The 23363-nt window shown below is 46.4% G+C and overlaps 1 protein-coding gene across 1 annotated transcript in view; it reads right to left on the reverse strand.

The window, feature by feature from the left end:
* Nucleotides 1–23363, reverse strand: part of MPP3 (MAGUK p55 scaffold protein 3) — a 73207-nt gene that overhangs the window by 19769 nt on the left and 30075 nt on the right. The window contains exons 9-14 of the mRNA XM_044444625.1: nucleotides 15949–16023; nucleotides 13692–13888; nucleotides 9267–9331; nucleotides 8013–8033; nucleotides 2219–2260; nucleotides 666–830 (exon numbers count right to left, since the gene is read on the reverse strand). Of these exons, the coding sequence (XP_044300560.1) occupies nucleotides 666–830; nucleotides 2219–2260; nucleotides 8013–8033; nucleotides 9267–9331; nucleotides 13692–13888; nucleotides 15949–16023 (565 nt within the window). The remainder of the gene's footprint in view (nucleotides 1–665; nucleotides 831–2218; nucleotides 2261–8012; nucleotides 8034–9266; nucleotides 9332–13691; nucleotides 13889–15948; nucleotides 16024–23363) is intronic.

Consider the following 23363-nt stretch of genomic DNA (forward strand, 5'->3'; position numbering starts at 1 on the left):
AAGGGTTCAAGATAAACTTCTTACAACCTCCGTGTGCCAAGATCGGGTCCTGACCCAGCTCCTGCCCCAAACTGCAATTTACTTTTTTAAACCACTGCTGGTCTTGTGTCTGCTTCATCTGCTGCCATTGTTAACATCAATAATCAAGGATGAAGGCTGAGGAAAAAAATTACTAGCGCAGCCTAACTACAAGAGCCTGATGCACCATCTTATTCCAGCACATTAGCCACCGTGTCTCTGCCCAGTAGGGAACACCCTTGTCTGAAACAACCTGGACTGAAGTGACAGTTGATCCAAAATTCAGCCATCTTTGTGCCCACTTGAGACGGATCATGCACTGGGTCTGTTGAGAGTGAATCTCACTCTATAGTGCAATCTTCCCTGATCTAGTGCCCTCCAGATATTTTGGATAACTTCCAGCATTCCTGACCATTGGCCATGCAGGCTGGGGATGACAGGAGTTGAAGTCCAAAACATCTGGAGGCCACCCCCTTTGGAAGGGCTGCTGTTGTGCCTCACGTCTAGCTAAGAAGTTGAGAAATCTTGTGGTTTACTGGGTGCTTTGCAGAGGTTCAGAAAAGGTAGGGCTTGAAATCCAGTGCCTCATACAACAGAAATTAACCCCTAGCAAGACAACTGGGCCCCTTTTGCCTGGAACAACTCACCAATTAAAACCACCAGCCTCTTCCGCTCTCCCGGCTGCTGCTGGTATTTGGTGACTTCCTCATACGTGAGGAGTTCGGAGGTCTGGGTTTGTTCCACTGGCTTGGCTTCATTCATTCCATTCTGTTTTTCCTTTCGGCTGAGCCGGAAACTTCGTCTCAAGCCAGCTACAATGTGAAACACAACACTGTCGTGAAAATGCGAGGTCTAATTCAGGAGTGCAGGAACTCTTCCCGGCTGGGAACCCTCACTGGCTCCCACCAGGCCTTCTGTCGGTCACATGGCCACTGCCCTGTCCAGTAAGCAAGTGGAAGGAATGACGATGGAAAGAATGAAATGCAACAGCAGCTGGTGACACTGGCAGAAGAGAGCCTCACTGAGGAGGAGGACGCATTGAGGGAAATTTGCCCAAAGGCCCACAAAAACCTGTTCACACGGGTCTTGTACACTCTTGTTCCCCTGCTGTCCCCATCTTTACTTATGCATCTTTAAAAAGTAGTCTATTTTCTAGGACTTGTAAGCCAATCCAAGCCTTGTCAATGATCCACCTGGGCTTAAGCCCCATTGACAGCACTTGAGATTCCACTGGGGTTGTAACCTACCCCAGGAAGCCTTGAAGAAAGAAAAGGGGGGCAGCTGTTTCCCATGGAGCATCTCACTGCACTGGGCAAAGTATTGTGTGAGAACCTGCTCAGTCCCCAGGCTGCACTCTTCATCCACCTGGGTGGATGATCTTTTACCAGCCAGAAATCCAAGCAAGCAGCAGAGTAACAGTATATGTATGTCATTTTTAAAAAATAACCCTTCCTCCAAGGAAGAGGCATGGTCAGTCTCCCTATTATTTTCACAACCCCTGTGCATGCTAAGTTAGCATGAAAGATGGAGAGTGGTCCATGGTTGCTCGGGGGCCAGAATGAGCTGTCTGGACCAGGCTTGCTGGAGGGGACGGAAGAGTCTTTGTTCTCCTCCTTCCTGTGATCCCACCGGCAGGGATCAGTGGCCGTGAGCAAGGAAAAAGCCTCCTCCCACACCTACAATCCTGATCAGGACCCCTCCAGAAGCGGAAAGAAGAAGCGTTAACTACCTGCCCCCACCCCAGCTAGCAAGCCAGAGGGCTGCTGAGGTTAAGAGGGACAGACTGGGACGCCAGAGAAGAGGGTTGCAGTCCCCACTCAGCCATGGAGCTCACTGGGTGACTTTGGGCCAACCACGGGCTCTCAGCCTATCCTTCCTCACCAGGTTGTTGCTGCAAAAATAAAATAGAGAGGAAGAGGATCTTGTGAACCAGCTGGGGACAGGGCTTGACAAGCCACAAAGGTCGTGACTACAGGCCCACACCCTGCAGCTTACCCACATGTTCCTCAGAAATACCGCCGTTCGAAATTCCCAGCATGTGATTTGCATGGGTTGCAAAAATCAGCTTTCCCATCATGGAATCTTGGAGGGTTTTTTGAAGGCCAGAAAGAAGCTAGCCTGTTTCTAGGTAAGAAGCAGATGTTGAAGGACTATACCCACAATCCAGGTCAGAGCACATTCAAATGCACCAGTTCCTCACCTATATACTGTCCATTGAAGTATCCCTCGCAATCACAGTCTTCTGTTTAAAAAGAAAAAAAAAAAGCAGAGAGTGGAGCAGTTAAAAGAAAGGACTTACAGTGCATCTGTCCTGGAGGGAAAGAGCTTCGTACAGCATCTTTGGCACTTTAAGCTGAAACTGGGGGCAGGAGTCAGAGGGGAAATAAGATGAAGGAGGGACCCGTGTGCAGCATGCAGCAGCAATGACAGCATGAAAGACGGTGGGGAACACTGAAGCCCTGTACTATAGCGTGCATGTCTTGCCTGCAGAGGGTCCTGCTTGATCCTCGGTTCTCCAGGTAGGACTGGAAAGACAGCTCAGACCCAGGTCAAGGAGAGAGCCGAATCCAGACTACTGGAGCTCCCCAAGTGGCCACACAGACCTTCTCCCAGGGCCATCCCTTCCCCTGGTTCACCAATAGTTTCATGCTTTCCTGGCTTTCATTTAGACCCCAAGTCTATAAGGCCAAAATACCTCTCCTAGGGCTTAATTACTGACTTATTTAAGTATGTTAGCATCCTGGTCCCACTCTGTTGCCTTTGGCCTTGCCCCCTTGGCCTTCAGCCCCACACATCCCAGGAATGCAGTCCCCAAGAGCTTCTCTGAAAGGGACTTTGGCTGAAAACCCTCCATACCCCCAGCACGGGCAGCATCCAGTTAGACAGACCAAACGCCCCATTTGTTATGAGGCTGCTTCTTTAAGTTTTCAAATAATGAATGGTGCAGGGAGACAGAATTGGGAGAAGTGATCGTCTCCCACTCCAAAAAACTCCTGGAATTGATTGGCAGAAAATACGGGGCAAACGAACTGAAAGCCTTCTTTATGTAAAGGATAATTAACTGACAGAATTCAAGGCTGGAAGACGCGGTGATGGCCATTGGCTGACAGGCAATTATTCACAAAGGAGAAGAAGCTGCATGGAGAGCAGTCCTTTGTGAGAGTCATATCAATTCTGAGGACTGCAACTCTGAGTTCAAGAACAAAGTACCAAAAGAAATTTCTCAGTGTATGGAAATCCACTATTTTAAGGGAAAGGATTTTACTGGAGCCTTCTCATCAGCATGCTAAATTTCCCCATGTTTTATGCAGGGAGAATTCTAAAATGTAAATTTCAACTAGGGAAGCACAAATCACTAAGTTATCTGAAAGCCATCTTGAAGCTCACTCCAAATCAGTCTCAAACAGTGAGCTTTGTTTTTCCCATTTTCTGCATGAAAAATAATTTGTATTTTTACATGTACTTTCCAAGTGCATGTGTCAACTGTGTGCATCTTTGAAATACACTCATTCTTCTCCTATCAGCTGACATGTACTTGAGTGCATTTTTCAAAAGCGCACATTTTTCATTTACATTGCTCAAATCTGCACATGCTGCCAAATGCATTTTTCCCAGACATGAATCACACTGCACATCCAGAAACCAAGACTTCATGCACAGATGGCACCTCGGTCCATGTTCAGTTAGGAAAGTGAAATCTGGCTAAATCCTGATTTTAAAAAAATGCAATGAAACAAATTTCTCATACATTCCTAACTTAAAGCTCCAACATGAGGGCAGAAATGATATGTTGCAAAAGAAAACAATACAGAATCCCACATATTTAGATCGCAAAACCAATAAACAGGGACGGTGGAGTAGAAAAGGAGACCTACAGGGACAAATAATGCTAGGAACAGGGATTCTTAAAACCTTCCTGGACAGTTCTGCCCTGTGATCTGCACACACACACACACACAAACACCCCTTTTCCCCCTCTAGTTAGGATACAAGCTCAGGTACCCTGTGACAGGGGTGGTTTGGGGCAGGTATGTTCATTCTTCCATCTCCTGCACTGAGGTTTGCGAGGGGACAGGGGATTACAGGGGCACCTGCCCCTGCCAGTCATGGGAAGGACTATGCCACGAGCTACTTTGGCACATTTCAGTCAGTCACCCAGGAGCTTACAAAAGGGACAAATGCACAGGAAGCAGGTCTGTCGTCTGCTTTTGTTATACCTTGCTTAAAACTGAGCCCCTTTTGCACGATACAGTATACCTTTGATTGCCAGATACTGAGCACAAGCAATAGCACAGGGTTACTTCCATGGGGCTTTCCTTGTGGATCTCCCGGGGGCCAGAGACTGAACATGGCCAGAGACCGAACATTGAACGGTGTGGAATTTTTGGTTTGTCCATCAATTGTGCTATTTTTGGGGTGCTGTGCAACATTATTCTAGGGAATAGCCGGGGGACTGGAGTAGCCGTCAAGGAGTTTGCAGGAATCAAGCATGGGACACTTGAGGATTCACAAAAAGTAAGCCATTCCCAAATTCCCACTTTTGCAACACCATCTCATCCTGCAAATGCTCAGATTTAGGTCAATGCCAAGGGAAGATGGCAGCGGGACCGCCTGCTCAGCTCTGCTTGTATTGTGCTACAGGACAGACGCACAGAGCAAGCTTGGGGGTGACACCTCATGCTCAGACTGACTGTGCTTCCACTCATCCCTGCCTGGTTCATTTATCCAAAAGCACATTTATTTGTTTGCATTTTTACTCTTCCAGCATATTAAAAAGTCTCCCACTGAGGCTTACACGCCATCAGTAAAACAAGACCATTCCTGTGTACAGGCTTACATTCTAAAAAGGCACATCACATGAGGAAAAGATGACAGGGAGGGAACAGGGGACAATTAAGTTGCTTTTCAGCAGGACTGCTTCTCTTCTCATCTTTCTTTATACAGCCAGATGGAACCGTTGATGGTGAAGTTACACCTAGGTGCATAGGAAATGGTCTTACAGTGCATCCAACCATTGGTCCATTTAGCTCCCTGTTGTCTAGACCATCCTTCCGCAACCTTGTGCCTTCCAGACACATTTGGACTGCAACGTCCAGAATTCCCAGTCAATGGCCCTCCTGGATGGGAATTCTGGGAGGTGTGGTCCAAATGCCTCTGAAGGCCACCAGGTTGGGGAAGACCGGCCTAGATCAAAAGCAGGGAAAGCTGGGGATTATCACTCCTTTCAGCCTTAGCCAGCAAAGCCAATAACGAGGGATGGCGAGGTTTGTATCCTTGCCCTGCACCGGCTGACAGCAGCTGTCTGAAGTTTCCGGCAGAGTCTCTGCCAGCCCCATTGGAGATTCTGGGGACCGAATCTGGAACTGTCAGGATGTAAAGGCTCTCCCTAGCCATTTCCCGAGCTGCTGTGATATTACAGAACACAGATGGATGTTCCACAAAACAACAACAAGGAGCAGTCTTGCAGCACCTTAAAATGATTAACTCTATTCCTACAGATGCTTTCATGGACTCAAATTCAATTTGTCAGACGCATGAAGTATAATCCCGGGCTGCAGGTAGAATACGAAATGGGGTAAGCCAAGGCAGTGACAATCACATCATTAGGAGTGGCCACGCATCACACAAGCACTTCTGATAACGCAAACATCCTGGCACTGTAGTGCCAAATTCACGTTTAGGAGGGGCAATTTTAAAAAAGCCAACTCTACCCTCATTCAGGCTGCAAGAGAGAGAATTCAGCCTCTTGGGAAATAGGAAATCAAAAGTTCCTTGTTCTAATCTTCCCCTGCAGTTTCTTTGCTCAAGAATGGTCACTTCAGGGTCATAACAGAGCGCCTGCAGCGACTGAAATGTTTCTCTGCTTTTTCAGTGTTGCTATTTCTGCTGTCTAATTTATATCCATTTATTATTTTGTGGAGCAAAACAACCGGCCTGCTTGACTGATGTAGAAGGGCGCTGCTGGCCAAGAATGGCATCTATCACATAGGAAGACAAAAACGCAAATGAAAAAATAACTCACTAGCAACCATAATCCACGTAACAAAAACACAAACACAGGAACCAGACCCAGCAACAAAGCCAGGCACCAGCACAATCCCCATATTGACACTGGAAACAGTATTAGAGGGCCTGATGCATCCACAGTCTAACGGGTCATTCACCTACTCCTCTTCCCAAGTGTGATATACCATCAGATTGGGAGATGAGCATATGAATCACCTAACCAGGGTTTTAACCTGGATCTCCCTGTCCCTAGTCTAACACTCTGTTCTGATACTCTGGGACTGTAGTGCCAAATTCATGTCTGGGAAAAGGTACAGAGCCAAGTCCATTAAAATTAATTTGGAAAGTGCAATATTTACTGTTGCAATCAAAACTATTTCCTTCCCTCTCTCCCAACTGGATGTTAAGTTTTCTTCTTTAATGAGAGCAAAGCTGGGAGCTACTCAAAGGCAGAAAACAAGCTATAGCACAAGCTAAACCATAGAATTCAAATGTAACTTCTGAGCTAATAGTAATGCTATTAATAATTATAATTATTACTATTATTATCAACAACAAAAGGAATGAAATGCATTTATAAATTGCCCTAAATGCTCAATGCTGTACAGTCATTACATTAAAAATTACCATTCCCTGCCCTCTGGGCTGATAATTTAAAGGGTTTTTTTTAAGGAACAAACTCAAATCAAAAAGGTGGGGGGAACAACACATTGTGGTTCAACAGGAAATTACCTGCTGTGTTAACAAAAGCTTCAAGGAGCAGCACAATTGCTTTGAAGAAACAGCACGAGCTTAATCCATATGATTAACATGCAAAAAATTACACAGTAAAAAAAACAGGGCAAATTAATAGCTAGAGCAAATTAAACAAGATTGACATGAGAGTTCCAGAGGGTGTAAAAGAAAATGCAAAAGTTCTGCCCTCTTAGAGTGCTATAAAAGGGCAGAATGGGTTGCAGACAGAAAAAACCCAGTTCACCATAATGATTGCGAGTGAATTGGATGGAGATTCAAACAAACTCAAGCACAGGCTGGAGTAGGAAAACAATGGGAAAGAGATTCAGGAACCTATCAACCAAGCCCTTTAGCATGCCAGTGACATTATTCCCAAAAAACCTTCTGTACATAGATGGCATTCTGTGCAGTTAGACCATAATTGCAAGCTTGCCATGCCAGCCAAGGACAGACCTTGTGCTTGCCTCACTGTCAGCCTCTTTCCCCTTCTCCTGCTTGCTGTTCTGCAGGCTCCCTCCTGCTTCTCTTCTCCTGCACCTCCACTTAGCGTGGATCCAACGGAACCCCATCCATGCTGAGTACCTGGCAAGCCATCCCTCTCAGGTCCTCTTGAATTGGGCTCTCCAGGTGCTTTGGCCTACAAATCCCATAAGCCCTAGCCAGCATGGGAAATGGAGAGGGACTATGGGAAATGTAGCCCCCAACCCTCCACACCGCATCCATCGGTTCCATTCACACAATCAGCACTTAGAGGGGAGGTTAAAAAAATACTAGTAGCAGCATCTGAAACTGTTAGCACCTTAAAGCTTACTTGTGCATGCTCTTTTTTTCCAACACAGAAACTTAGGCATGCGTAGGATTGTCACCTGACCTAAAGCAAGCTCCATGTGACAATGCAGAGCTTGTCAGTGAAGACGTCTGTGTAGGACTAGGCCGCTAAGCACTGTATGGAACGCAGTAAAGTGCTAAGACGCCCCCAGTTTTCTCATCATGAAAAAAAATGGTTGCACGGAACTCTTAATATGTCAGACGCATTCTGTCCATAGGTGACACCTCCTCTTCTTTTCTAAGCTATGAAAAACCTGGGTCTTGGAAAGAAAATCTGGTATGGAAAACTATGTAAATGAATGCATATATTGCACCGTATATTATTCTGATTGATGAATCTGGGTTTGCGTCATACTGGCTTTGAACCAGGAAGTCACATTTTATTAGGCACTGCTTGTTTACTCCAGAAGCAACAGAGAACCTACCTTTCTCAGAAGATTGATCATCTGCGGTTAGCGTAAAAAGACAGAGGTGAGAGAGTTAAAAGGAGGATGAGAAAAATGTGCCAAGGGCCTGGGAGAGTCTGCTTGGATTCTGGCTCTCAGTCTGCAAGGAGGACCTTCCCAACGAGTGTGGACGGTTGCACAGGGTGCTACAAGCTATTTTCCACTCCGGGCACCCATCCTCTCCTGTCTAAGCCCTAAGGGGTAAGAATATTTGTACAGGGAAGACCAACATGGACTGTATATAATAAGGTTTCTGGACTGTATATAATAAGGTAACAGACCTGCCCAGGCAGTGCACTACAGATTTGCTTGCTTGCTTGCTTTAAACTAAAGTTCCACCTTTCCATCAAAATGGTGCCCAGTGTAGCCAACTGCCCTAAAACATGACGGTATGAAACAACAATGCTGCCTCACTGAGCACCTGGATTTAAAGATCAATGATTAAAAGATAAAAAAGAATTGCCTGCTCAAATTAACTGGAGGCACTTTTTATTTTAATGGATACGAGGCCTTTCTTAATCAACTTGCCAGATCAGACGACAGAACAAAGCAGCCTTCCCCAGCCTGCCGCCCTCCATAGGCACTGCTGCCTGGAGCTTATGAGAGTTAGAGCCCAACACACTCGGCTGGAGTGGTCTGGACTGCAACTCTGAAAGCCTCACAGTGGGCGGGTTCATTGCACCGGGCTCTGGGAATCAGATCACTGTTTACACCCGCCTTTCCCAGGCTGCTGCCCTCCAGGTGGTTTGGGCTATGACTCCCATCATCCGTGAGTACCACCCATGCTAGCTGGAACTGATGGAGTTGTAGTCCAACACCTGGAAGGCGTTGCATGCTGGGGAAGGCTGGTTCACATTCTTAGCAGCCATTTCAGGACTGCTTCCCTCCTTCCTTGGTTCCTGGCTCTCCCTCTCTGGTTCCATGAGTGATGCCAGCCTTATCACCTTGCACTTGCACTCAGACTGATACACAAAATGGTTTCTTCACTGCAGAGCAACCATCCATGGATTCTGCCCACCTCCCCGCAGTGTTACAGGACTTGCTAGCCTGCTCTTGTCCCAGAACAGCTGGACAGATTAACGGCTGCAGGCAGTTTGTGGCTTTAGGATTACATCCTTCATTTAAAACAAAAAATTCACATCCACTCATTAAAATGTAGCACATGGCACCCATGGAGAACCTGGTGCAGCAAAGACCCAAGTTCCTTGAAGAGAAAGAATTGTGGCAACTCACACAGCGGTTTTGCAACACTTCTTGAGTTGTGCAGGGCACCAATGGTCCTTCTGTACATCAAACGCCTAGGCACAAACACAAGAGATACAGTTCAGAAATGGAATAAGGAGAAATTGAGAGCCTTCAAACAAAATGCATTGGGTTCGATCAAAATGAGGTGTTGAAAGCCATCAATCCCATTTTTATCGCTCCTTTCCTCCAAGCAGCTCAGGATGAAAGACAGGATTTCCACTGTCCCATGCCATTCTCACAACAACCCTGCGAGTTAGGCCAGGGTTAGGTCATGCTGAGGCTGTGCCTGGCCCAAGGTCACCCAGTCAGCTTTATGAATGAACAGGGATTTCAACCCCTACTCACAGGGGAAACACCACACTAACTCAGTTGTCTTACTATTTGGTATGCCTTCTTCTAGCTACCCATTAGCTGTCCCTTTCCCTCCACAGAAAACCTGCAAACCCAATTTCCAGCCTTTCTTGTAAAAAGAGAGACTGCCTTTCACCACCCTCCCCTCTTCCCCATCTGCCTTTTTTTAACCAAGCACAGGAAGATTGAATATGATCCTTCTTGTTGCTGTTTTCCTGGAAGGTGCCCCTATGTACTTTTGCAAGTGATGGTCACGTAAGAAAAGTAACATGCTAGCCAAGCAATCAATAGCTTTGATTCTCATTCCAATAAAATTATCTCCATGACTGTGGAAATGATGCTGTTCTAATCCAGCTCTCAGAGAGTCCACTAATTCATTTGTAATGAGGGTAACTTACAACTTGAATACAGGTATATACCTCCTCATAAAGGGAATATAAAGCAATAGCAGGTTGGCATCTACTTTGTCTTTTATTGGACCTGTGAGATGCATCAACCTGGAGCTGCCCTTGAATGCCTGCATGGAACTGTCCATGGTCCTAGTTCCCTTCCTGAACTCTTGCCCTACCATCCCAGTCCACCTTAGAGACCCCCCCCCCATGGGGCATGGAATTTAGATAGGTGGTCCAAATAGGCCAGAAGTGAATCAAAGGCATCCCTGTGCATCAACGTGATTGCTCAGGGGTACATACTGGAGTCAAGGCAAGCCTCATCCAAAGGAAATGGGGAGGGAATGCATAACTTCCTCTTCCTCTCCCCTCTTTTTGCTACACCCTTGAGTATAGTTCACACAGAGCAGAAAATATTTCAAAGTCCTCCGAAGCACTAGGAAATGTTTTGCTTCCAGCTCTTGTGAATTTTAGTACTCCTAAGTTGCTGCAGGCAGAGGAGAGGAGAGGAGAAGCTGTCCAAAGATGAATATTCAAGGGGAAAGCCATGATTAAAGGCAAAGTTAGAACATAGCCAGTTCCTACATTTGTTCCTATTACCATCGATTTGTTCTCTCCTTTATTCTAAAAATCAATTTTAAGAAAAGAAAAATTCACACTGGCAAGTTGGCTCTTGCCTTTCGGCATAGATGAATTCTGTTGTTGGAGCTACTACAGTTGCAGAAGCTTTAAAAAGTGGGGGGAAATAATTGGTCCCAATGATAGAGAGTGTAAAAAAATTGCCACGGGCAACTGAAAAGATCACGTTAATCTGCAGTGGCTTCAATGGACCACCCGACCAATTTACTTTTACATAGTGACTAGAGTCAAATGCAAAATTTGGAATTAGGGCAGGATTTAGAATCTTAACTTACTTTCTTACAAAAAGTTAGAGCAAGAGTATCAACCACCATGTTAGGGATACTTAGAAAAGGCATTGAAAATAAAACTGCCAACAGTATACTGCCTTTATACAAATGTATGGTGAGATCACTTGAATAGTGTACAGTTCTGGCTACCACACCTAAAAAAAACATATTGTAGGGTTGGAAAAAGCACAGAAAGGGGCAATTAAAATGACCACGGGCAAGGGGTAACTCCCTTAGGAGAAAAACATACAATAGCGGAGGTTTTGGCATAGAAACAAGTATGCATAAGGGGAGACATAATAGAAGCACACAGAATTATGCAGGGTGTGGAGCAACTGGGGAGAGAGACATTCTTCTCCCTTTCCCAAAATATTCTGACCCAAGCTTATCCCAAGAAGCTGCTTGGTGGGACACTCAGAGCAGATACAAGGAAGTCCTTCTTCACACACTGCATAGTTCAACTATGGAATTCACCACCACAAGATGTAGTGATGGCCACCAGTTTGGATGGCTGAAAAAGGGACTGGGCAAAATCGTGGAGGAGAAGGCTATCCATGGCTACTGGCCCTGACAGCCCTGTGCCACCTCCAGCAGCGGGCTCCGTGTGCCTGTGCACATCGGTAGCTGGGACAAGGTGGGGGAACTGCGAAAAGGTGGTGGGTTGCACTCATATCATCCTATGAGATCCTATCAGCAACCAGCTGGGCACTGTTAGACCAGATGGAACACTGGGCTGATCTAGCATGGCTCTTCTTAGGCCGTGCTGAGCAACCGGAAAAAGCAGTCCGTCGGCAGTCAGTGGAATTAAAACCAGTCCCAGACAACATGAAAGTAATGCACAGAGGATCAAAATGTCTGGGGAATTTTTCTGAAAAACCTCTTGACAAAGACAGCAAGGTAGGTTCCAGGGAGAAACGTTCTGTGGGGGAGGCACTCCAGAATCATGGTGGGACTACATGCAAGTAGACCTTTTTCCTAATGGCCTCCTGCCACATCAGATGACAGAAGAGCTCCAAAAAGGGTATCTTTCAAAGATCTCAGAGTCAGAGGAAGCAACCTGGTGCCCTCCAGATGTTTCAGGAGACGACTCCCACAATCCCTGATGCTGGTTGGGGATTATGGGAGCTTCAGTCCAAAATATCTGTCTTAGAGCAGAGAAGATCTACTGGGAGACTGACTGCTGGGTGATTTCTGTAAATCAGCTAGGATTTCTGATTGACACTTGTTTAGCAAGAGTAGCGACAAAACGAATCTCCTCCCAACCTAAGTTATACTTCAGGAATGAAAAGAGGCTTTGGGTAACCGGAAGCAGATGGGGGCACTTTTACTCAATGACTGGAAGCAGTCTTTTGCTCTGTACTCCAAACAAATCCTGGCTTGGGAATTCTAAAATTCAAGTATGACCTTTGCAACAAGTTCCAATGACATCTCAAGGGTTCTAGTGAAAAAAGAAAGCAGATCCCATAAACCTGAAAACTGCCCTTCTTGGTCTTAGAGCACATAAAAATTAGTATTCCCAACAAATGACTCGTGCAAGCTGGGATGGAAAACATGACCTCCCAAGGTGGCCTGTGCCACACACTGAAATTTAGAGCACTCCCTCCCAAAATCCTTTAAGAACTGGGGAGCTGCAAACAAAATGCAAAGCTGCTACAGATTAACAAAAAGGCTCAGAATTACCCTGTTTCCAAGATAAGTTTTCACCTCTGGGGCTCCACAGCAGCTTTGGAGGCTTTTTTTCAAAAAAAAAATGCCCCCATTTGCTACATGTGTGGACAGTGTCTGTCTGGTGGGATAAAAAGAGCCCCTGGACCCCCCCAAAGTTTGCTTGCCCTGCTGCAAATGGCCAAATCAGTACTTTGAATGGAGCCTGAAAATGAAATGGAAGCCAATGCATTTGGTGCATCACAGTCATTATGTGCCCAAGGCTAAGCTGCCTCGGAAGAGCATTCAGAAGCTTCAGCTGCTTCAGGAAACTGCAGCCCAGCTGCCACTATCATGTGCAACTTGCATTCCCCCTCCGGAGAAACTTCACTAGCTCCCAACTTCATTGGTGGTTGCAACCAATAGTGCCTAAAGAGTATAGAATCAGAATCTATCTATGAGTTTATTTTATTAGATTTATATCCCATCGTTTTCTTTTCTAGGGAACTCGAGGTGGCTTACGTCATTCTCCTGCTGCTCCCAATCTTATCCCCACAACAACCATCCTGTGAGGTAGGCTGGGCTGAGAGTCTGTGAGTGGGAACTAGAACCCAGAACGCCTGAACTCACATCTGTGCTCTTACCCACAACACCCAGCCTGGCTCTCAATGAAGGACCACTTCCCCCCACATGGACCTGCCTGTCCGAAAGGTCCCTCTCTCAATCCTGCCACCAGGAAAAGAGAACAAACCTCACCCAGAGCAAATGCCAGCACCCATGGGCCCTCAGCAGTCACTCCAAAATCCCACACAAGGCTAGGAGAGTGTATACTTCTGTTTCGAGGACGTGGTAAACCATCATTTGTAATGTTGTCTCAATGAGATAGGAAAATAATTTGTCCTTAAAGCAGGATTCCAAATCCTGGTGTAACCCTGGCTTGAGGACTAAGTTTGGTTTGTGCAAATCATCGTTTACCAAATTTGGAAGAAACGGCTTACTGTGGCAGGAGCAGGAGCTCCATGGATGAGCCCAAGGTTCACTGCTGCTTGCCTCTGAATGGAGCCATAGCCGTGCTCACATCGCTAGCCCAGGCCCAACGCACTGCTCTCTCTCCAACTAACCTTTCTTGGAACTGCTTAGAAGGAATCAGCCCTGCTCGCAGGTTCGTGTCCCCCACACGTTTGGCCTGCCACCATGTTGGGTCGTCCTGGCTCACCACTTCCAAGATGTGCCTTCTCTGAAACGGCAGCCCAGCCTCCTGGCATGGGATGGCTTTGTCCTCTTTCGGGTTGTAGGAGAAGAGGGCCCTCATGAACACCTGCATTTGGCAAAGGAGGACAACGACGGCCCGTGCGGTGAGTTTCCTGTGGTTACACACGCGTGCAGAACAGCTGCAGAACGTTACACGGACTGCATTCTGCACCTGCTCCTTAGCTTAAAGATATGGCTTCGGAAATAAAAGGAAATAAAGTCAGTGACCATCACAATGGCAGCACAGATATATAAATAGACATGCATGTTTGTGTGAACAGGTGGATGGGTGTGAGTGTGGTGAGGAAACACTCCTCCTCCACACACACACACACACACAGATTCACCACCCTCACTCACACACAGTGACCCCGAGGCTCCATTCCACAGGTTTAGAGTGGCCGGGGGCAGGGGCCGTGCAAACATGGATGGTGGCGGCTTCCATTTTCTTTTCTCTTTTTTTAAGAGACAGCGTTTGTTAAGGTGTTGCAGCCCATTCTCGAATCATGGAAAAGCTGCCAGATATAATTACTGCCTAATGCACCGCAAATGTCATTTCAGGTGCACTGTTGGAAGGGCAGGGGCACAACAGCGGGTGCTCTGCAGCTTTCCATATAGCGCACACATGATGCCACCCGCCCCCAGCAGCTTTATTCAACAGTACAAGGAAAAGAAAACAGGAGAGAGAGAAAACATCGCCACAAGCACAGCAATCTCTCCTTCCCAACCCGGCCCTCCAAAACCACTCAAACCATTCTAGCCAGCACACATCTGGAATGGTGCCTCTGTTTTAAGAGGGCTAAATGCCCTTCCAAATTGAGCAAGCCAACCATTCCAGAGTGTGTGTATCACCACAACCCCAGGACAACACACGTGCCGCGCTTTCTATAGCTACCCATCCTTGAAAAGATAAATACAGCTAGAACAGGCTTTTACTGACTCTTTCAACAAGGCCTTAGGGAAGACGTTGGCATTATGAGGAATTCCTGTCTAATTCTGATTGTCTGTTTTCTGTTATTTCCCCCAGGAAAGGCTAGAAGCACTTTGCAAGTACAGTGGAAAAAATGCATTTGATGCACAGGAAGATGAGCATGACTGATCAGTCCTGCACACAAGCAGTGATTGTGTGAGGGGGATAATAAGAGAACAGAAATTAAGCCAACCCCTTCTTCCTCCGGCTCCCTGCTCCTCATCTCTCCTCTCCATCATCAGAATCCATGGGCCACATTTGTGCTTGAAATTAAAACTGGTTTCGGGCATGGCTTTATTCTGGAACTGAAGCTCTATCAGAAAGATGAAAGATTAAAAAGAAAAAGAAAATCAATTCTCAGCCCCTAAACTAAGCTGTCAGTTTTAGATTTCCTTGAAAGAAAGCTGTAACAGTTTAAACTATCTGAAATCAGTTTACATTTAAGAGGTCAACAGAGCCCTGAACCCAGAGCCAAGAGTAATTTCCAGAGGGCCAATGGGCAGACTGCAGTATTTTTACTGAGCACAAAGCACTGTTCAAATGTTTTTCTTAAATTAGCATTATGAAAGGGAGAGTGAGATCATGCCTGCTGGAGGCCACTGCTCTGCCCCATGTGCCTTTGGCAGAAGGCCTAAGAGCCCCTATACACACAACCCTCTCGCGGGACTTCAGATCTTGCCCATTTAAGGCTCTGAATTTAAGCGGAGATAATCAGGAATCCTACTCTCCCTGCAACATATTGAGAACCCAAGAAGAGCCTCTTGGATCACACCAAAGACCTACTGAGTCCAGGACACTGTTCCCAGAGCTGCCAGCCAGATGCTTCTTGGAAACCCATCAAGAGAACCAAAGTATCCTCCAACTCGTGCTCCTCAAAACTCATACACAGGGTCCTACTGCCCCCTATAGTGCAGGTAATACACAGCCACTCGTGGGCATTGATAGCCTTCTTCCCCATGAATGTGTTTAACTCTGTTAAAGCTATCCAAAGTGGTGGCCATTAATGCACCTCATGGAAGCGAATTCCATAATTTAACTATGTTCTGTGTGAAGAAGCACTTCCATGGATCTGTCCTGAATCTCCCAACTTGAGCTTCATTGGAAAAGAATGTCTGAATAAAGCCAGAACATTTTGATAGTCCAGCAAAATCTCTTACCTTGCTGTCCTTCAGGCGATCTTCTTCTTTGATGGCTGGAATTATTTTCAGCGTTATCGATCCCTGGGACTGAGCCTGAGAGAAAAGAATTTGCTCTTTTTATGAAAAACCGGCCTGATCTGCAAAAACTATTTAGGTCAGTTTGGATCTCAATACATAGGAACTTAGGCAATTGCCTTGTAAGCAATCAGAACATAAACCCATTTAATTCAATATTTGCTACACCAGGATAGGGAATGCACGGCCTGCTGGATACTGCGATACTTCAAGTGCCATCAGCCCTGTGAACAGACAGTGCCCACAGTGGAGGGCAGAGGTCTACCTGGGTTTCACAGAAGGGTCCTTTTTGCACGGAGATGCTGAGATTTGAACTTGGGGATTTCTGAATGGAAGCCATTGAGCCAAAGCCTTATCACAGGAAGCATAATATTCCTGCATTTCAAGATCTCACATGGATGTGTGCAGTGGGGAGATGAAAACAGAAGGAAGACGAGTCAGAGGCATTCCTTTCTCCAGGAATCCTTCGTGAAAGGATTAGGAATTAGGAATTACACTAATATGGGCCAGTCACTCTCAGTCTACCTAGCCTTCCCCTTAGGGTTTTGGGGAAGCTACTGTGTTCACATTCACATATCATGCTTAGTAATCAGCCACAGGAATTGGTTTGTTGACAAAGCAACCCATGGTGCACAAAACAGGCAGAGGGGCTCATCATAGGCTGCTTGCCCCCTCACTGCCCCTCATTCCTCCTGCAAGCATCTCAGGAGATCTCACAGGAGATCTCTCATCATGAACTCTTTTCAGCTTGCTGCAGCTTTCTGCACTTTCCCCTTTTTTCCCTGAGATAGCAAAAGCCTGCTTGGCACCTGGCTTTTGTGTTCCCCATTTTGACAGCTCCTGACAGCTGCCCCTTCCGTGCACAAGCAGATTATTTTCATATTCTTATTAATTCAGTTAAATTTCTATATGGCCACTTAGCTGTGCAAGGCTCTCATAAAGCTATTTGAAATAAAATTGTGTGCACAATGTGTATAAATGGTTTTTTCCTTTTTTTAAAGTCACACTTGCACAAAGGCAAACTTCACAGTTGCAAGAGTGCAGGAATTGGAAGTCTTGGTCAGGGCAATGTCGGGGGGGGGGGGGGAATGACCTGCTGCTAGGGTGGAGCAGTCACCACCCCTGAGCATTGCCCCAAAGAGGCTCCAAAACAGTTTTCTCACTTTGCATTTTCTTGCCAGCCATCAAAGGGCAAGCTGCTGAGCGAAAGAAAGGTTGTAAGTGACCTTTGCTTGTCAAAAGGTGGCTGGTATGTTTTATACCTACTTTGCGGAAAGATTTTCAGCTTAGTTTGCTCTGCCAGTCCACAGGCTAGTGCACATTTTTTTTAACTTTTTCCTGAAATGCTAGGTGCTTAGGAAAGTACAAAAGAGCATCCCATACCCTTTTCTTGGGAAAAGGAACTTTGACAGCTTTCACAACCTCCATTTTAAAAGGAGGGAAGTGTTCCCGGGGCACTTGACGGTTTTGTTCAGGACACACAGCTGTTTGTGCCCACAATGGTTTGTCATGCCATGTGAATCCAACCAACAGGAAGCACCCATGGTATGACACCCCGAGCTTCCTTGGAGAAAAAGTGGGGTACCAACATGATCAGTAAGTGTTATTGCATTCGTCCAGCTTTCCTCAACCTGGTCCCCTGGAAGTGCTTTGCACTTCAGCTCCCAGCAGCTCCAGATAGCACAGCCAGTAGTCAGGAATGCTGGGAATTATAGTCCAAAATATCCAGAGGGCACCAGGGTTGTATTGGTCTTTCATTCCACAACTTGCCAAGATGGAGTTCTGCTCTGAGAGCTGCGCCAACACGTTTTCTAACCACTCTTTAATGTCCTCCAATTTGATTTCCATCGATTCTCTCCTGAGCATGATTTCCAAGCTGATCTCCACCTTTGCCAGTAAGATGATTTGGTCACTGGGCGGGGGGGGAGGGGAAATCATCCTCCACCTAATGTGAGGTTCAAAGGCAAGCCTGTGACTTGCTTGCAGATGATTTTTGGTTCATTCCCTGATCTCTCCAGGGAGAGCACCAGGAAGACTCCACCAGATTTCCTAAAAACTCCCTGCTTTTCTGTGTGGACCAGCCCTCTCCACCCTTGCATACTCGAGGTGTTTTGGATTTTTGCTTCCACTCGCTCCAGCCAGCATGACCAGGGGTCGGGGATGATAGGAGCTCTTGCCCAAAATATCTGATGCAGCTCGGGATGTGACAGTTTCCTAATTCTGCACCTTAGAATTAAGCGCCTTAAGAATCATGGCTTTTGCTTTGCTTAAGACCGCATCCCTCTGCACACTCACCTGGGGGTAAGGTCCACTGAAGACAGTGGGAGAAAATATGCATAGGATTGCTCTCCAAGCTCTTTGTATGATTTCAAAAAGTTGGCTGAGTTAATCATGGACAGGGGCACAGACATTAAACAGAACATTTCTGGAGCCTGCTCAGAACGAGCAAATGCAAGGGACAAGGGATACGCAAGAGTCCAATGTACGTCCACTTCCTTAATTTGCACGCTATATTCAGGTTGCAAAAAACAACTCTTCTGTGCAGAAAATTTCATGCTTTAAGCACAAATATGCACCCTCAGTCCTTCACTAAAGGTAATGAAGCAGGTGCTCGACAAACAACTCTCATGGATGCTATGGTTGCACCCTGGACTGCAGATCCTGCATTGGGGGCTGAACTAGATGACCTCTTAGGTTCCCTCCAACTATGACTCTAAATGGTGCTGTTGTTTTCAAGCTTGCTGCATTCGTGGTTGTTCTGTTCCAAAAGGGAACAGCTTTTTTTCCTCACTCACCGCTCTTGTCCCTGGAGGGGATTTTTTCCTGTTCAATCTTTAAAAGTGTTCAAGCACAAATTGCATCTTGCACGCACCATATTGCCAGAGAGCCTGCTAACTATTCCAACACGCTGCCAGCACTGGAATACAGAGCCATCCGAGGGGGACTCTTTGTAGCCTGACGTTAGCCTGACAGTTTGGGGCTCTTTTGTTATAGAAGCTGCCATGGCTAGTGGAAGGGAAACAAACTCTCTCTCTCCGCCCACCCCTGCTTTGAACAACACTTTGAAATAATGGGAATCCTTTCCTTTCAAGACTTTAAACATTAATTGACCCATTCAAAGGGATCATTCCACAAACTAGGCAGCGGAAGATGAAAGGAAGTTCCCATCTCAATGAGGTGTCTTGCTCATTTTCACTGTTCAGTAAGTGACAAACATTCACAGCACCTGTTTATGTCAGCAGATAAACTGACCTGGTGCACACGAAGCGAGAACCTGCTACGGGCAGCGAGCCATGGTTGGCTGCCATATGAGCTGAACCCACACCACTTTCTCCAGGCTGGCTTGGGTTCTTTTCCCCCAACGCTCCACCCTGAGGACCCATGTCTACTTTCACCCAGGGCGCACCGGCATGTCATGCAAACACAGATGGCTGTCCCCACTGCGGGCTGGGGACGAGAGCAAGCAAGCCACTCAGCCAGAGCCTAAAGCCCTTAGTCGTGGTTTAGTAGTCTACTTATCATTTCCTAATTTAATCCACTTAATACTCATTTGTACCACTCCGCCAGGGAGAGCATTCAGAGGGCCCGGTTATGGCACACTGCAGAGCAACAGATGCATTATTGATTGCAATATGAATAAATAACAATTCAAGATTTAGAGCATGCCACATACTGGAGTAGTAATATGTCTAAAGAATTAAGACTGCAACATTAATGCGATCGATCAATTAACCATTTTTTGAAAATCTTTTCTACCGCAATCATATATGTCACACACACAAATGCACAGAGAACTAAGCTCCACTGGCTTCAATGGGACAACAACGTGTACAGCGTCAGTGGAAGCCCTGTTTTATGTTGGTCGAACTCACTGGGCCAAATCAGGTCAAAAGTAAGAGGCACCAAAAGTGCGAGGTACAAAAGACAGGGCTACCCCTTTTCTCCTCTCTTCTACCCCTTTTTCCTCCCTCCTCCTGCTTTCCCCATAAATTGTTCTGAGCAAACCATGTGCCTTTGCAGCAACAGTTGCTAAATCATGGACAGGCATCCACCAGTCAATGGAAGCTGCCCACTCAGCAGGGGAAAGCTTGCTTGCTTGCTTGCTTGCTTTATTTATTTATTCACATATATTTAAAGGCTTCCTATAATTGCCAAGGCCTTTCTAGGCAGCTTACAATGTAAAGCATACTAACAGAGTAAAAACATTAAAAACCCCTTAAAACATAATGAATTAAACATCTATAAAAAGAATTAAAAAGGGCCACAGCATACAGGCTAAATGTTAAGAAATTCCTTAAAAGATATGTCTTTGCCTGGTGTGAAAAGGAAAATAGATGGCGCCAGGCGAATTTCCCTAGGGAGGGAGTTCCAGAGATGGGGAGCAGCAGCAGCAGCAGAAAAGGCCCTTTGCCTCGTTGCCACCCTTCTTTGGGCTCCCCTGGTGGGTGCCACCTGTATGACCCCCTCCCCTTCCCCCTCAAGTCTAGGGGAGCTTTGGGAGGGGTCAGAGAGAGGAACCCCCTTGCAATTCAGATCCACTGGGAGAGAGGAATCCCCTTGTTAACACAAAACACAGATCCCTCAAAGATAACATGGGGGTTCCCATGGGGGCACGCCAGCTGTGCACTCATCCCATGATCCCTGGGGGTGAGGCGGCTGCCCTCCTGCAGGCACCAGACAAATGACCTAACCTGTCCCGCACTTGATCCTAGTGGGGAAGGTGAAGCCCCAGCAAAGCAGGTAGCGTACCTGGTGAGCACTTGTCCTTCACCTTCCCCTCTCAGGGAGTGTGAAGAGCCTGCAATGCCAGGCTGAGCAGCTTCACCTGCCCCATATCCTCTTATCCACAGAAGAAGGTGTGGGGTGGGCAAGATGACTTCACTGGGCACAGGCCTCCTCCAGTGGAAGAAACCTCATATGCTGCAAGGCGGGTCCCTTGCAGACACACCTCATACACCTGCTGAATTCCGGATGTCGCCATGGGTGTGGCTCCACTCCGTAGGTGTCATTCAGCCTGCAAAGAGCTGGGAGGTTAATCTGGCCCCCGCTCTATTTTACTCACCTACTTCAACATTAAATGGATTTTTCTGTCTCTTTCTGAAGGTGCTGTCATTTTGTCTCCCGCTTCATTGAAAGGCTTGCAAAACGCTCCTTGCTCAGCTCCCCATCACGGAAACCCTCTGGGAGGCAGCTTTGAAACTTATTTTTGGGCAGGAACAAGCAAATGAAACTACTTGTCTTGCTTCTGCAGCTGGGAAGGACTTCAGTCATAATAAGTCATCCAAACACTCCTCTGGATGTCTATACAGAATTAACACCTCTGAATTCAATGGGACTTAGGACTAGCTAAGTATGCACAGGACTGCAACCTTGTGGCATGTCCTTTAGTTGGAAGTAAGAGCTATTGCTTTCAATGGGGATTATTCCCACATAAGGAAAGTCAAGAATTTTGTTTGGTCTATCTTTTGATACAAACCAGCTTGATCACAACTTCCAAACAACTAAGACTCATGAGTTCACACTGCCTTAAATGTTGCAATTATATGTCCCAAATACATATAAAAGATGTTTTCATTTCTATACAGAGCTTTTTCCAAAATAAACACAGTTTACTGTGGATCTGGGGCAGAAAAGACTTATGAATAAACACATACAAAACTGACATGGACTCAAAATGGACTAATCCCTACTCCCTAATACATACTTATGAATAAGACTGCAGCCTTAAAGATGACCCCAAAGAAGTGGGGAACAGATTCTTGCAAGAAACATTATTTCAAGTACAAAAATGAGAACATGTATAAAAACAAAATAAGCATGCTTCTAACTTTGGAAGTAACATTTCTATTCATATGCAAATTTAATTAATACATTGGCTAAAACTCATACAACTAATTGAGGTAGGATGCAGTCCTATGCATGTTTAGACAGGAAAAAAATATTGCACCTCCAAGTACTCCCCAGCCAGCCAGCCTGGGAGCTATTCAACATTTTTCTGTCTAAATATGTACAGAATTATGCCTAGGTTTCTTTTATTTTGGGCAGTGACTCTTATTTAAAACAATATTATTTCTTAAATCCTGTGGCAAGCTATCAATTCAGTATTTTCCATTTACAACACCAATTTAGTTGCAATAACTCATTTGATAATTTTTCACTTCCCTGACCTCGTCTGTTACATTCCTTCCATCAGTCAATCAGTAAATAGATCGGTGAGTGGGGATCCTGGATGAAGGATGAGTTTAACCTTTCCTGCAGCCTGTGATTTGCCTTCTTTGCTCAAATCATGCAGAACCATGTGCTCTAATGAACCCTTCGGGTATCTCACCTCCGGCATTTGTATTCAGTTTGCAGGCTCAGGCAATGGCAGTCAGTAGATCAACCTCCTAAAATGGGAAGGAGGGGATGCACAAAAACTGGGAAACCACCAAATGAGCTGTGGTTGGGGGAAGAAAGGCTGGGGCCAAGGGAAGGGAGGTGACTATCTGGGGACCCCAGAGGGTCAGCCTGGGATCCCAGGTGGGGCCGCTTTGGCCCCCATGTCTGAGATTCTACACCTTTGCTGTAAAACCTTCTCTGGCAGGGCATTGATGGAAGAAATACATAGAAACAGAACGAGTCAGAAGGGGCCTCCCGGGCCATCTAGTCTGACCCCTGGTCTAGTCACAAAGTGCAGAAAGAGAGGGAAGAAACGGGGAGATGTCTCTCCCTGCACCCCACCTTGCCTTCCTGGAAAAGGAGTGTGCCAGTAGGACAGGCAATGACCTACAGGAGGAGGGAAATCTGTACCTGGAGCCATTCCTTCTGCTGGCTCCCAGCCAGCTAAGGGTTAACCTTTAAGGGGAAGGGAGGGAGTTTTTGGTGACTGCAAAGAAGAGCCAAGGATGAGTCTCTAGTAAAGATTTTAATCTGAGGTGGGAAGATTTCAGGGCATTTTCCAACCTCCAGGGGTTTTCAAAGCTTTGCCATGCCCTGTAAAGAGAACCTGGAGCTCATTGCTCTGCCCAGCTCAGGGGAACATTGCTGGCATTGCAGTCTTAGCATCAGCCAGGAAGCTGCCTGAGACTGAAGCAGGCGGTCTCGCCCTGTGCGGTCCATTGTGACCGCAGCGGCTCTCCGGCAGAGGTCACTCCCGGCCCTCTTATGGGGAAAGCCTGGAGATGCCAAGCCTCGGGACGGCGGGGGTGCCTGCCACTAAAGCTGGACCTCCTGCAGCAAGGCATGCCATATGCTCCAGAAGCAACATCCCTCCATCCTTTCTCCAAAAGTGTTCTGCTCCAGCGCACGAGCACAAACCCACTTGAGAAGAGCTGGCCTAAGGAGAAAAAAATCTAATTTTGCTCCTGCTTTTGGAGAAG

Source organism: Varanus komodoensis, unplaced genomic scaffold (assembly GCF_004798865.1).
Source record: "Varanus komodoensis strain SLA01 unplaced genomic scaffold, ASM479886v1 scaffold45, whole genome shotgun sequence".
NCBI classification, from domain to species: domain Eukaryota; kingdom Metazoa; phylum Chordata; class Lepidosauria; order Squamata; family Varanidae; genus Varanus; species Varanus komodoensis.